Raw genomic sequence first — 14,846 nt, 5'->3', positions numbered from 1 at the left:
ATTGGGTTCTATCTGTTTCTGATTCTCTTCCCCACCCCACTGGGGGAGGGAGAAGTGGGGAAATGAGTGCCTGGGTGGTAGTTGGTTGCCAGCTAGGGGTATACTATGATGAGCAGGGAAAAAGACCTCCAAAATTTCTGACAAATAAGGAATATTAAAGTGCAAAAGAATTTGGAGCCTCTCAGCCATATTTCTCTCTTGCTGATGGAAGTGTGAAAAACAAAGAACATGTAAGGTCATCAGCAAGAGTAATTTTCCTGAGTATCAAGCCCAAATGACAGGAGCTTACACAATTAATGAGACTCAAGTTTATCCAGTTCACGTTTCAGAAATTGTACGGAACAGGCATTATTTTAAGAAAGGAAGATCTCAGTGCTTAGTTAAAACAAAACACACTCATATCTAGTCACAGATGCAGCAGTTCTCAAGTGACCTTGTAGACCAGGCAATAAAATCTAAATGCTTTATGGTAGTTGCACGGATGTGCAAAAATAATCAGATCTACTACATTTATATGCCACAGCTTGGAATTCAGCTTCTTTTAGATCACTACAAAACTCTTTTCTCCCATGAATCATGAAACTTTCCATGTCCTGCAGCTGCTAGAATAAGTGAGATTAGAGAAGATCTCCATTTGCTTTAAAGAATTTGCATTTTATTGAATCAGTAGATATTGCTAAGAAGGTCAAACAAAGAAAATCCCTGTGAGAAGTAACTCATCCTGCTTGCAACTTTCTAAAAGATCATGAATCTGTTTGACCACATGAGTCTTCTCTATAGTCAGAGAGAAACTTTATGTCAGGTACTGAACTTCATACTTCCTCACCAACACCACTGACTGACTCCCTCCCATAAAAAGTCCTAAAGATCAAACTAAAAACCTTTCATTAGAGGATAATTACTTTTCCTTTTCCCCTCTGTTCCTACGTTTCTTCAAAAAATCAGTCCACTCTCAGAGGCGAAGCTCAACTTTTTTCAATTAAAAAAGGAGGAATTCACAAATAAAAAAGTCCTCTATCAATCTTAAATGTAGAGTTACTGCCATTTGTAATCTTCAGCTGAACTTCAATTTACATGGAAAATTTACTGCCTTGTCAATCACTGCACATAACACAACCATTTTAAAAATAAAGAAATGCTGACAAAAGAAAAAGTAAGGCAAAGATGATCAGCTTCATACTTCTCCACAGGTCTCTGCTGAAAACTTTATCAGGAAAAGTTTTAACTTTTCCTCAACAGTAGCAGGTTATTCTTAAACTGCAGTTAAAACTTTCACCGACTTCCTACATCAAGCAAGTTAAAATCTTGTTGCCCATACCAAATTAATGGAAGCAGAACAGTGTAATTCCCAAAACACAGAAGAAGTTTGGAAAAAAAGATGGAAGAACAAGACTCAGGGTAGACCAACGAGCAGCAAAACAAGCTCCATGAATTTACAAAACGCTGCCAGAGAATACAGAATTGTGCTTTTCAGACTGTAATCACATCTTACAGTTCTGCTGAAGCAAAAATAAGAAGCCAAATCTGTAAAAAATTATTCTAAAGCAATTAAAACTTTATTATGCTTAATGCAAAACCAAAGATATCCAAATGTAAGAAGTAATACACTAAAACTAGAACTGGATGGCTAAAATGCAACCACTAAAATAATTGTGAGCATTCAAAAAACGACTGCACACAAGGCACCAGCATTTACATAACACTACTTAGGTTCATCTTATCGAGTAAGGACTACTCAAGTCCTGACTTGTGCACTTACCCAGAACCAGTGGCATTAGTCTTTATTAAAATATATATATCTATTAAAGGAAAATGTGTATTTTATTAAAATAAACTTTTTTTTTGTGTATTTCACTTCTCCAAGGAAGATGACACTGTTTTTTGGGGGAAGGGAAGAGGATGGATATGTAGCATTCTTAACTAATCTATTCTCACTGAACATATTCTGGGGAATAAGAAGGCTGTGACTGGTACAAATCTGCGACCAATCTGTGTCACATATACTACAACACGTACAACTTTGTAACTTACGGAAATGGGGCAATATATTGAATGAAGAGCATAGTTTCATATATGTCAAAGACTTCCTCCAAGAGTGTTCATTTCTATTTGTTTTTTGTTTTAAGGATGGCTGATGTCTCCAATATGATCCAAAATAATTACTTCAAATGTAATTGTCTTTCTGCGTTCCAAAAGGATCATTTAATTGAATTCCATTCCATGTTGAGGACAATAGAAAATAATTAGGATCCAAAGAGATTAATACCCAGCATGATATTAGTTAATATGAGAACCTGGAAGACAGTGAAAAAGCCATTAAGTCTCTCTGAAAGGAAACAGAGCTTTCAAATAAATAAGCCATCCTTACAGCACTGTCCAGAGACAGTGAGAATGACGCAAGAGTTCCATGTATTCTAACACTAATATTCAGCTAAAGTTTCAAAAGGGACAATCTAAATAAAAAGTTTCACTTTGATTCAGGCCTCTTTCTTGAAAAAGAAAATACTGAAAGTCATAGAAAGCACAGAACACAACCTCCACATGCAAGATATGCATCAAGAATATGGTTTAGAAATGTATCTAAAAATACATCCAGAAGAAATGGGATGTCACTGCCTTGAAGGGATTTATATGTATAGGTATGCATAGAGAGTATAAAGGAAAACTTTAAGGTAATAAATAATCAGAAGCTACTGTATTCTTAAAAATGCAAACCTTGCAAATGGGCATAATGCAGCAACAGGAAGGCATCCACAAAGTTTTTAATGAACCTTAGAGTAATCCTATAAATGTCTACTTTGAACAGTAAATTGTGGAGTGTTATAAGAATATTAGACACAAATCTTCTTTTCAGAATACACAGGTGAATGTCTAAGCATATAAAAGTTTACAGTGCTTAAAACAGTCTTCAGTATGCACACAAAATAGGAGCCAGCTATGAAAAGACTATGAAAGACTATGAAATCTGGTGTGAAGGGTCCCCTTGAAAATAAAGCTTTACGAACTTGCTAAAACTTGGTCATGGCTAAGGACAGCAAAGACAGCTCAATCTGAGCCCATGATGTGGCACATACACACTAAAGAGCAGCAGCTTTCAAGATCCTAACCAGAAAATTTTCACCTTTGAAGGTTTAAGTAACACAATGAGAACAGTTCAGTGGCTCCATGAACGGGTTTGATGGGTTCCAAAAGAATGCTTAAGAATTCACCCTGTAATTACTAATTTTCTTCAAATCTGGAAATAAGAAGTGTCTCTGGCTAATCAGATGAGACTCTGCTACAACAGCAGAATCTGATTTGCACAACAGAAAACTAATCAACATTTCACAGCTACTGCCTCCATAAGGATTGTATGTTACTCTGCACTACAATAGGATCACTGTACTGTAGGATGATTGTTCAAGATATTTTAAAATATGCAAGTGGGAGGCAACACTGATGGAGGACTAAGAAAATATTCCAGAAAACTCTGAAAGGAAAATAGAGCATACAAGCAGAAATATTTCTTAAAAAATTTTTACAAATTCTTCTAAGTCAGTATCAGCTGTTCCAGTGGTAAAGACAGCAGTGTATAGTAGAAAATACCATTAAAAACTGCACACACAAAACCTGAAGAATTTAAAACAAACTTTACAAACTGAGTTCTTAACTCAACTTTGGTTTATATAATTCATGATTCATCTGTGTGTGTTTTGTGTTTGTAAAAATACAAGCTTTAAAGTGCCTGAATCACACCTACATCAATGGAATGCCATTCAGGATCCAAGAAATTACTACAGAAAGTCAGTAATATTCAGGACCAAAATCTACTTAAGCGCTTTTAAGATCAGGATATTTTTTTCAAACATTTTTACTGAATTAACATAAACATGAACAGCAAAGATTCTTTAGAAAAAACTCAAACTTTCTTACACATTTTTCATTTGAAGATTACTACTTTCTCACCTAAACAATTCTGACATAAATGAAAAAAACTTAGGAGATTTCTGAAAGATTTAAATCAATAAAGATTATTTTAATTATCAACTTACAGAATGAAAAAGCATGATAATTATTTATCTACATATTGCATGAAAAACCTAGTGCCAACAGTCTTTCAGAGCAGCCCAGCAGGACCTACAACAAAGGGAGGCCGTTCCATTTTGTAAAATGGAACTAACTTTTGTAAATCTACAGGACTTTACACAGACCTTTATCCCAATACAATTTTTTTAGTCTTTGAAAGTAAGGGTTTACAGGTAATTGTGAGAATACAAGTTTTGGGTATGGTATCCAAAGAAAAGAAAACAGACAGAGAACTTCTGAGTTCTCACATGTAAGCAGGTCCCGCCATCCTACTCTTAAAAATAAAACAAATAATTTACCATTTATTTGTTGTTTACAGCTATTTAGAAAATCTAGTTCTCAATTTGTACCTTATTCTAGGACAAGGAACAGAAAATGAAACTGAAGTTGCTACCACAAAGAAAGGTCAAGGCAGAGATGTTTATCAGAGATTTGCTGCTCCTGAGATGACATACAGGACACCACAATAAACTGCAAGTCTTGGAATTACTCTAGTAAGTTACATAGCTGCATTCCTGGTCCTAGTTTTCTAGGCCTTTTCTACCTTGAGAGATATTTCACAAAGGGAGATTAAAACTTTACGTGATTCAGTATGTAAGACCCAGTGCTTACAGTCTCCTTCCACGACAGCTTGCAGTGTACTTGAGGAAGTGCACGATCTGAAACTTTTTAGACCACAACATCATACTAAACAATTATTCCACCCTAGCAAAAACTAACAGTGCTTACAATCCTAATATGGTCTTCCTGGCTTCAATAAAAAACGAGCTGCAAAGACCAAATGAGATGTTTGACTGCTCATGAAGTCAACCCGACAATGGTTGATGCATCATTAAGTGAAGATAATAAAGAGATATTAAATACCAGCCCAGCGTTGCTATTTTTAGGCAACACTGAACAAAAGAGTTAAAATAAGGCTGAACCTGCATGTTCATATCTTTGTTTCTAATCAGATAAATCTATAGTTGTTTTTTCCCTCAGACTTAAAACACTTTCATCTTCAACACAGAATTTTTTTATAGAACTCTGGTTATTTAGCCATGCTTATCATCTGAATGTTAGTTCTCAGCATCTGCTTTGGTTTCCATTCTTTTTCAATGACGTGCTGTTGGAAAGTAATTTTTGAGTGACAACACTATTATTACAGCTTCAGAAGGAACGTGTTTTGGGTTGAGAAAACAGGAAAAAAGGGAGGAGAAGAAAAAGATAAATGAAAGTAGGGGAGCATTATCATGTTAGGATAGCATGACCTGTCAAAGTGATGGCATTGCCAATGAACACTGTTTTGGTAGCAATAAAATAAAACCAACTTTGTATCAAGTATTTTACCCGTTCTTGCATAATACATGTTTCTTTGTATGGGATATCTTAATGTGTACACTTCCCCTATGCACAGCAAAGAAACTAAGTCTGGGTTCTACACTGGGAAGCACAAAGAGAGCTACAAATTAAAAAAGTCCCAAAATATTGGCCTCCATGTACGACACAGTGAAACGGTACATCCTACCATAATTATTCTTTATGGAAGGCATTTCTCTGTGCATGCAACTACATAATCTATTCTAAGTGAGTGGAAAAAGAGGGAAAGTAAAAAAAAAAACCCCACAAACCACAAACCCATGCACAAACTGACTCTGAGAGACATTAATTTCCAGATAATCATATTGTGGAATTGTTCCACTCTCTCCACTCACAGCAGAATGGGCTTTAAGTGATTGATACTTTTGACTACCCGATTCAGAACCTTAAGTTGTTGGAGTCACTGGATTAAAAGTCAGACCTGTAGGTGAGTATGCAGGGGTTGGGCTAGACAAACTTTAAAAGCCCCTTCCAACTCAACCTCCTCTATGATATTCCAAACAGGTGAGTTGATTTGATCAACTCTGGTACCTTATGTGCCTGAAACAGGGGACTTCATGACAACTAACCCTGTGAATTTGAAGGTAGGTCATCTACACTCAGCCTCAATACCATAGCAAATGTCTTCTTAAATAAATTAAGAATACACTTATAAAAAGCATAGGGTGGACCTCAAAATTCACTGATTTTTTTTATACCTTCAATAAATGTCACAGTTCCCTATTTACCATCTGCACCACACAGAAAAAACAGTCTTAAATGTCACAGATGAAGCACATAGGGGACTATGACATTAAATTTTTTAGAAAGTCAAACCTGGGCCAAGAAATGAGATAAATATTCCCCAAAATAATGAAATACTAGAATACCATAAAATCATAGAATCCCAGAATTATAGAATCGATGGGTTGGAAAAGACCTCCGAGATCATCGAGTCCAACCCTTGGTCCAACTCTAGTCCATTTACTAGATCATGGCACTCAGCGCCACGTCCAATCTGTGTTTAAAAATCTCTAGGGATGGTGAATCCACTACCTCTCTGGGCAGCCCATTCCAATGCCTGATTACTCTCTGTAAAGAAAACCTGTGTAGCTGGAAGCAAGAATACTAAGTAAATTATATGTTTTCCTGAAATTTTCTATTACTGATATTTGGTCAAGAATATGAAAGCTTAAAGGTGACTGATAACACCAAGAATACTTGACAATTTCACGTGAACTTAATCTAACATTTTACAATGCTTAAAAGGTTTCTTAGAACAGTCATGTGTTCTATTTGCTATCTTATCTATACACAGCTGATAGAGGCACATTTTTACTGGTTAATAAAATCTACCTTCTATCCATTCATCAGTGTCATTCTGTCTCAGATGTAATAACTGCACCAGCTATTTTCTGACAAAAAGGATTCATCATTGTAACAAAAGGGCAAGGTAAGTATACAATTGATATTTTGAAAAGGTCACTGAACTTGTCACAGTTAAGATTTGCCCAACCTTCAAGAATCATATATCAATCTGTAATGTGACCAAAACTTCCTAAGTAAAAATAATCTATCTTCTTTTTGAAATTGCTGGATACCATATAAAGCAAACCCAAGATGCATAAAATATGCATGGGAAACTTTTAAGCACATCTTACCACTATGTAGCTGTCAGTTTCCACATGCTACCTATGAAGACAGATGTGTTCTATCTGCGATAATGGCCTACTAGAGCAACAGGATATTTAAATTTAAGATTTCAATACAATATTGCTTCATATACTTTAAAAACTCAGGTAGAAGAGGTCAGAGTATTAAAGCGAACTGCTTCCTCTTTGAAGGTTATGTCATGTTGTTCAAGACTCCCCTATTTCTGGAAAAAGCTATCATTTCAATCATTATTTTGCGTATGAAAATCAATGACCTACAGGACACCATAGTGTCAGTGGATCCTGTATGTGTCTTTCTTGAAACTAAATGGCAAACACACCAACTCCAAATGTAATTCAAGACAACAAAATAAAAGCAGTCTATGAGAATAATGAAACAACAAAGTAGGTGTGGTTTTACTTAACTAAATAAGCTTTGGAGTCTTCCTTTGGACTACTTCATCTAAGAATACAGTAGTGACATAAAAGGGGGAAACACTGAGGAGACCGAGTATGGTGAGGGACAGAAACAAGGCATTCTTAAGTAATATCAAAAACTTCCATGGGTTATGAACATGTAAGAAGGAAAAAAAAAAATGTGACATCGCAGCTCTGAACTACTTAAAAATTTCAATGCTTTGCATATTAAACAAAGTCTTTTTAATAACTTTTAAAATATCCAGTAGAATTGAGGATATTTAACACTCATACCAGTCAAACTGCAATACTAATTCATTTTCAGCTACAGGGATTGCTCATGAAGTTACTTACTCAAAAGAATGCACTCAAAAAAGCAGAATCATGCCTTTTTCTATGATTGGATGGCATTGGAGGGAAAGGATTATGTCTACTGGGTTTTACTGAATAAAAACATTTTTACCTGCAGCACGACACTAAATTTTGTAAAAAAAAACACCCACACCAAAATAGAAAAAATATATTACATGTATACATCTTCTAATCTAATATTTTTATCATAACATATTTTCCTGAATGAATCAACACTGTTTGCATACACAAAACAACTGAACTGATTTTAAATCTTGGAAAGCATATGAGGTTTGTGCTGGTTTCCTGCTGAATTGTAACTCAAAATAGCTGCCAACTGCAATTGCTTAAATAAGTGTAGAGACACAAACTTGGAAATAACATTAGGAATAAAATTTCCAATGTAAAAGCAAAATGTTTGGCTGCAAACAGGAAAATGTATCACAGGAATAAGATCTGATAAGCTGACACATCTGTATCAGCCATATACGTCTAAATTCCAAGATACTATTCTAGAATAACTAGAACATTTTCATGAATTGGCTAAAAGTTTCAACTGACATACAGTCGCTTATTGAACAAGTACAAATTTTAGCTATGAATGTCCCGAGTATTATTTCTACATAAATTTAATCCTGTATACATATTTACTAGCTTCAGGAAGAGACTGTGTACTTTTCTTTAACAATAATAATAGTAATAATAATAATAATAATAATAATAATAATAATAATAATAATAATAAACAACTTTTAACCCTTGGATTTTATTCCTGTAACTTGGTTGTTTACCCCCCCCACACCTAACTTCACAGTGATAAAATGAACAAAAATGGCTGACTTTAAATGTATTCAGAAATCTGTTGGGTTTTGGTCTTATGGGTGCTTTTTGGGTTTTTTTTTAAGAATTAAGTAAATTTTTTATTTAAAACATTTTTTGCCCCAAAGAAACAATTCACAATGTTTAACTTAAAAATCAGTCATGGGATTAGTACAAATGATTTACTGTGTGTGTGATAAATGCAATCTGCATACAGGCACATAATGAAATTATCTAAATTACAGCCTGCCAAATTAGAATATTTGGAAACCAAACCTTTTAAAATTATTAATAAAGATTAACTCATTTCTATCACCACACTACCTTCACTTCATTCTTGCTTCAGAACTAAAGTACCGGATCAAATCTGCACGCTCTTTCCAAGCTATTATGGAAGCTGGGGCTTTCCAAAGAAGCAAACCAAACAAAACCCCAAAAATATAAATGAAAGACACTTCCTCTCAACAATTCTTACTTAACATTTTCTCACGCTCACTTGATCATTTTCAAAAAAAAACCCCCAAAGTGACCAACAAGCACCACCCTACACCCCAAAAAATTCCACAGTGAAAATAAACAAGCAACAACAGAAACCATCAAAACAAAACAAAAACTTGAAAAGAGAAAAGGAAAGAAAAAAAGCAACGTAAAAACCAAGAACTGCTCCCCTAGCTTTTGGAGCACATCTTCACAGTGAATATTAAATTTAAGTTCCTATCTCTTTCTGTGAAAGACAATGTTTTGTCCTACATAGGGGTTACCCACATGACAATGAAACAGAGTATTTATTTCAAAGTAATACAAAAGTCATAGCAATGGCCACAGATGACATTATGGAAATATACTTCAGTAATTTCCTTATGCTGGTTTTCTTCCTCAAAGCTCTTATACAAACTTCTCAAATAACTATAGTTTGCTAAGAAAAGGTGTAAGTAATATCTTGAGCTGTTCTGCCCTAATATATCAGGATAATGTTTTCTTTAAAATGTTTTTTAGAGAAGCCTCATTAAGTGCATAACCTTACACTTAGATTCTTTAACTTCATTGAAAGTGGACAGACTAAACACAAAAACCACGAGAAGTGTCATTATACCTTGGGATTTTAACACTTCCATAAAGTACACAGATATATAAAGCACTTCATACAGAGTCATCAGTTTCGTAACGTGAAAATACGTCTGGAGTAACAATGCGGCAAAATGAAGTCATACATAGAATATGTATTTTTCATGCTACTGCTTACAAGAGTTCTAGTTTTGGCACCATGTGTGAAGTTTCCATGTAATTTTAACAGAGAATTTGCAGAAAATGAGCTGATTTAATTTTCCTACTGATTTAAACAAAAGGAAATTAAAAGAAAATTCACCTACTCATATGTGTAATCTTGAAACCAAAGAACCAAAATTTGGTTCAGTAAAGTCTAATTCTATAGGGCAAATACAAAAATGAATCTGTAATTTTCTGAACTGTAACTACTCAGCTATGAGGAAAACCTGTTCTAAGTGCTGAAATATGAAGAGTAACAAATTGCATATATGTAAAAAAAATAACAGGTATTTTAACTTTCCAGACGCATCCATTCAAGTAAGTTTTGTAAACATTTACCTGTATCCAAGCGCTTTACAGGGGACTCATCATCAACCTCAGAATCTCCACATGCACTCCTTGATCTTTTCCTTGGGTGCAGAAGTGTCTCCAACCTTGGAAGGACTACAGACAAAAAGGTTTTGGTCCCTAGCTGTGGAGAAGTTGGCTGGGTTTCAGTGTTCTTTGCAGACTTTTGGGGGCTTATACTTTTCGATTTGCAGAAGAGAATGGATGTACGTCTGTTTACATCAGTTGATGACTCAGCTACAGCAGAAACAGTCGACTCATTGAGATTACTGTCAAGTAAGTGTTCTGGAGTGTGTCCATTTATTTCTTTCTGAATGGAAGTGCTATATAATTCATTATCAAATTTTACTCTTTTGTAAAGCTTACTCTGCTCTGGATTGAGTTCTACTGGTTTGAGGGTTGGTGGTTCTGAATTAGTCTCCAAGTTTGAAGGAAGAGGTAATGCATCTGATGGTTCAAGTTTAGGGGGAGATTTATCTCCTGAAAAAATTATAAATAGAGTGTGATTTTTGAAAACTTGTCGTTATAAAGTCTATTATAAAACTCACTATAAATGTGCAGCCCACCAAATAAATTGTTGTCTGGAAACAAAGCATAACATTTTAAAAACAAAACTTGTCTAGCAACAATCTGTCCTAGTTAGTAGTTCCTACTTTTATACTGGGAACGTAACAGGGGTAGAAAAGTAGGTGTTTATGGTTGGTATTAACAATTTATACCTGGATAAATACTTTTTACTTCTCATGCAGTTGTGTTAGTTTCATCAACTAAAAACTACAGAACTTATTTTTTTATTAGAAAGTTGGAGTGGTGGATGATTATCTGTTAAATGCAATTATACTGCCATTCAAGTAAAATTTTTGATAATTTTATCTATTTCACCTTATCAATATTCACCTTACCTGCCTAAGAAATATTTTATCAGCTAAGCAGTGAAAAAAAAAAGTATTTGCAATCTGATGTACTAGAACAAGCTAAAATGTATTATAACACCTACTGAAAGGCAAGACTAGTAAAGCTGTTTTTACAGGTGTGCCTGTAAGTTTTACCTACCAAGAAAGAAATAAAAAATGGAGGAGGGAGAAAAAAAAAGACCCCCAAAATCTTGCAGCTTGATTAGCCACTAGTTAACAAATACATGCTTGGCAACACAGACTGGATAGGAGAAATCAGAAAAACCACCCTCTACCATTTTTTCTCCAGCACCCACCCCGACATCTTTTATTTTAACATTTACCAGTCAATTCCACTAAATCCATGTTGATAAAAGACAAGGGAGATGTAACTGAGTGAATAAAAGTAGTTTCAGTTTTTCATCCCAAGTAATGGGAAAGAAAATAAACATTCTACTATCACAACATGCCTAAATAAAAATAGAAGGATGTCCTAGCCCATAATTATTAACTCAGAAAAATGTTTAAACCTTTCTAGCTTGCAAAAGAATCTTTCAAAATGTAAGAAAGGGAATACTTATTATTCTAGAGTAACTGTATGAGACTGATGTACTATTTATGCTATCACATAAAATATTTAAATTTAGTTAATTTTTCTATGCTACCTGAAAAAAGGTATAAAATGCCCAAGCATTTAAGTCCTCTATTTGCAGTGGATATGTCTATATTGCTTTGGTTTTGGCCCAGCAATGTTTACTTGGAAATGAATAAATTCTAAGAGCAGAAAAATCTCAATCCTGTTGTTTAAGGTTTAATCAAACAACAGCATTGCTCATACTAGAAATATGTATTTTTAAAATGTGGCATGACTATGTTCATGTCATTTGACAGCACACAGGTATTAGAATTGGTAACTAATTTTTCAGGAAGACAGTAGAATGAAATGTCCAGTCAGATAAGCACGTTTGAAGTACCACCAATTAAAAAAGCCTGCAGTCTAGAAGGTCCAAGGTGACTGTTCTATGAGAAGAAATTCTGATTTTCTTTGATTAGAAAATATTCACAAAACCATTTAAGAACATAAAACCACCTGAGAATTCTTGAGACAATAAAACCTGAATTTCATGGTGTTATTCTGGTACCATATTTTTCACATGATCAGAGACTGAAAACAGAATTCCAAGGGGGTAATTCACAGCACTTCCAAAGTCAGTTCCTGCACAAATCCTTGGCACAGGAGTCTTCTATGCTCCTCATCTATTTTTGCCAATTTGTTTTTTTTACTCCTCTAAGTACCTTCCATTTGAGATCTGAAATCTGATCTAATTACTATTATTCTTTCCTAGATCAGAACCATAACAATGCCAATCAACCCTGGATTATGCTTTTCATTATGTTTTATTTAAAAAGCATACTGTAAATATAAGAAAACTGCTACTGCTGTTTTTTGCTAAACCACTGAAGTAAAAGGCTGTGACATAAAAATGTTAAGCTACAAGTAAAAAAAGTTAGTGTATTCATTAGCTGCCAAAACTACATTCCTACCACCATCACTTGATTAAAAAAACGCCACCCAAACTTACAAAAAAAAGGTAATTAAACATTCTGAGAATACTTAAAAGTCTCAGAACAAGACAATATGCTGATCCATGTACGCTTTTTCTATCACTGCTCAAATATCAAACAAGTTCTATGCCTGGGAAGTGCTTTCCTAGCTACACTAAGAATTAAACACTACATTGCTGTTTGAATGGCAGTTAAGGACAGTCATTTTATTGACTTCACCTTTCAAAAATTTTGATAGCATTAAGGTGCAACAGATAGAGACTATTTATTACCATGCTTCCACTTTCCCTTGAGCTCTTTCCTCCTCCTATTCAATGCATTGGTTCAAAATTAAACACGTCTCACTGTCCTAAAGAAAAAGTTTAATTTTTTAGAGCTGACCATGGAACAAACTCAAAAGAACTTTTTTTTTTAGAGACAAGCTTTTCTTTGCATTATTTAAAAAGAAGCAATGAAGACCTCAGAAAATCATTTAAAAGCCAAAAATGCAAATTATGAGAATTCAATTGAAATATCACATTGCTCTCACTGAAATCAAAATCAAGTAGCCAAGAGTAGTTACAGGTCTGAGGTAATTGTTTTGAGGAGGAAGAGAAGCAAAAGGGGAAGAGCAGGGTAGATACAACTGATTTGATTCTACAACATGAAGTTTATTAAGTCCTACCAATATTTAGCATAAATAAATAAAACAATAAAACCCAAACCTACCCACCCTCCTCCACAGAGTCTGGACTAGACAATAAAAAAGGCTACAAAAGACAGTACAACAGTCAGAGTTTTCATTACCATTGACCTAGGCTCACATGATTCCCAGCATGTATTTCGACATCTAAGTGCATTTCCAAAAGTACAAAGATATTTTCCATTCAGGCATTTCTGACTGCTTTTCATACAAGATTGTTTGCACTTTCATTTCTTAACACCTGAATTTTTTTAAAACCTTGCTATTGTGAAAAATAATGGAGGGAAGTTTTTTAAAAAAGATCATTCTATTCTTAAACTATTTGTTGTGATTAAGCATTTGCACATTTAAAATGCAAATTTTTTAATTTAAAATAAGTATTTTAAATTTAAACTTAATATTCATTTAATAAACTCTTTAATTCACATTATTAAAGACCCTGAGTGAATAGGCTCAGAACAGTACTCATTTAAACGTGGTTTACAATCTTACCTTCTTCTTCTCCGTCTTGTTCTAATGCTGCACTCTCTTCTTCAAAACTTCCAATACCTGATTCTATTTGAGGAGCTTGATTGTGTTGCTGACTTAGTTTGTTGCGAATAACGCTGATTTCTTTCTTTAACAGCTTTGCTCTTTTGCTCCTTGACCCACTGGATTTCATTGCACAGGTCAGATCGAGTTTTTCTAGCAGCTCTCTCAGCTGTTCTTCCAAGGACATGTGCGCTCTGTTTGCAGGATTCAGTAACCTATCCACTGAAGTCAAAATACGTACAATTGCAAATGTGTTAGCATTTCCCAGAATATTTCCCATAATAAAAATAGCAATAGGAGGGAAAAAAAGTAAAATTCACATGCCAAAACAAAAATATATTGTCAAAAAGTTACTTAGATTACAGTTATAAAAGCTGATATTAATTCCTACTATATATTTACTATTCTTCTTAATTGGCATTTTGCTCAAAAAAACTAAGTAGTAGAGCAGAGAATTAAAGGTCAGAAGGAAGGTATAGTTAATCCTTCCTACCCTAATGAACGAGTTCCTTCTGGTCAAAGAGAAGAACAAAGTTATGGTTATAAAAAAATGTGTTAATTACTCTTCTTCACTTCCAAACCTCAGAAAACTGATGTATTTGTCAAAAGCATAAATTTTAAATCCTGGTATTACAAACACGTTTTGTTTTTCATTCGAGTGGGTTATTTAAGAATGTTCTGAAGTTTATGAGTACTTCCTATGGCTTACAAGACTATACAATCATGTGAAAGAAAATACTTAGCTTAAAAACCTTTTCCACATAAGTTATTAAATTAGACTCTGACACTGCCAAAATCAGGATCTGGGTAACACTGATTTCTAATGACAGAGCTAGTAGAACAGAATGGGGCGGGTGTGGGGAATCTAGTCAGCAAACAGCAACAATCCTAAACATTTGTATGGATTGTACACACTGT

General features: G+C 34.4%; 1 protein-coding gene across 4 annotated transcripts in view; it reads right to left on the bottom strand.

The window, feature by feature from the left end:
* BRD1 (bromodomain containing 1) overlaps positions 1-14,846 on the bottom strand; it is a 54,907-nt gene that overhangs the window by 13,067 nt on the left and 26,994 nt on the right. For 2 of the 4 annotated variants that reach the window (XM_071552569.1, XM_071552568.1), the window contains exons 7-8: positions 13,890-14,150; positions 10,248-10,736 (exon numbers count right to left, since the gene is read on the bottom strand). In XM_071552569.1, coding sequence (XP_071408670.1) covers positions 10,248-10,736; positions 13,890-14,150 — 750 coding nt within the window. The remainder of the gene's footprint in view (positions 1-10,247; positions 10,737-13,889; positions 14,151-14,846) is intronic. The other 2 variants (XM_071552570.1, XM_071552571.1) reach the window with 2 other exon arrangements.

Source organism: Pithys albifrons, chromosome 3, assembly GCF_047495875.1.
Source record: "Pithys albifrons albifrons isolate INPA30051 chromosome 3, PitAlb_v1, whole genome shotgun sequence".
Lineage (NCBI taxonomy): Eukaryota > Metazoa > Chordata > Aves > Passeriformes > Thamnophilidae > Pithys > Pithys albifrons.
Note: the sequence above shows the minus strand (reverse complement) of the source record. Positions and strands in the feature narration are given on the sequence as shown.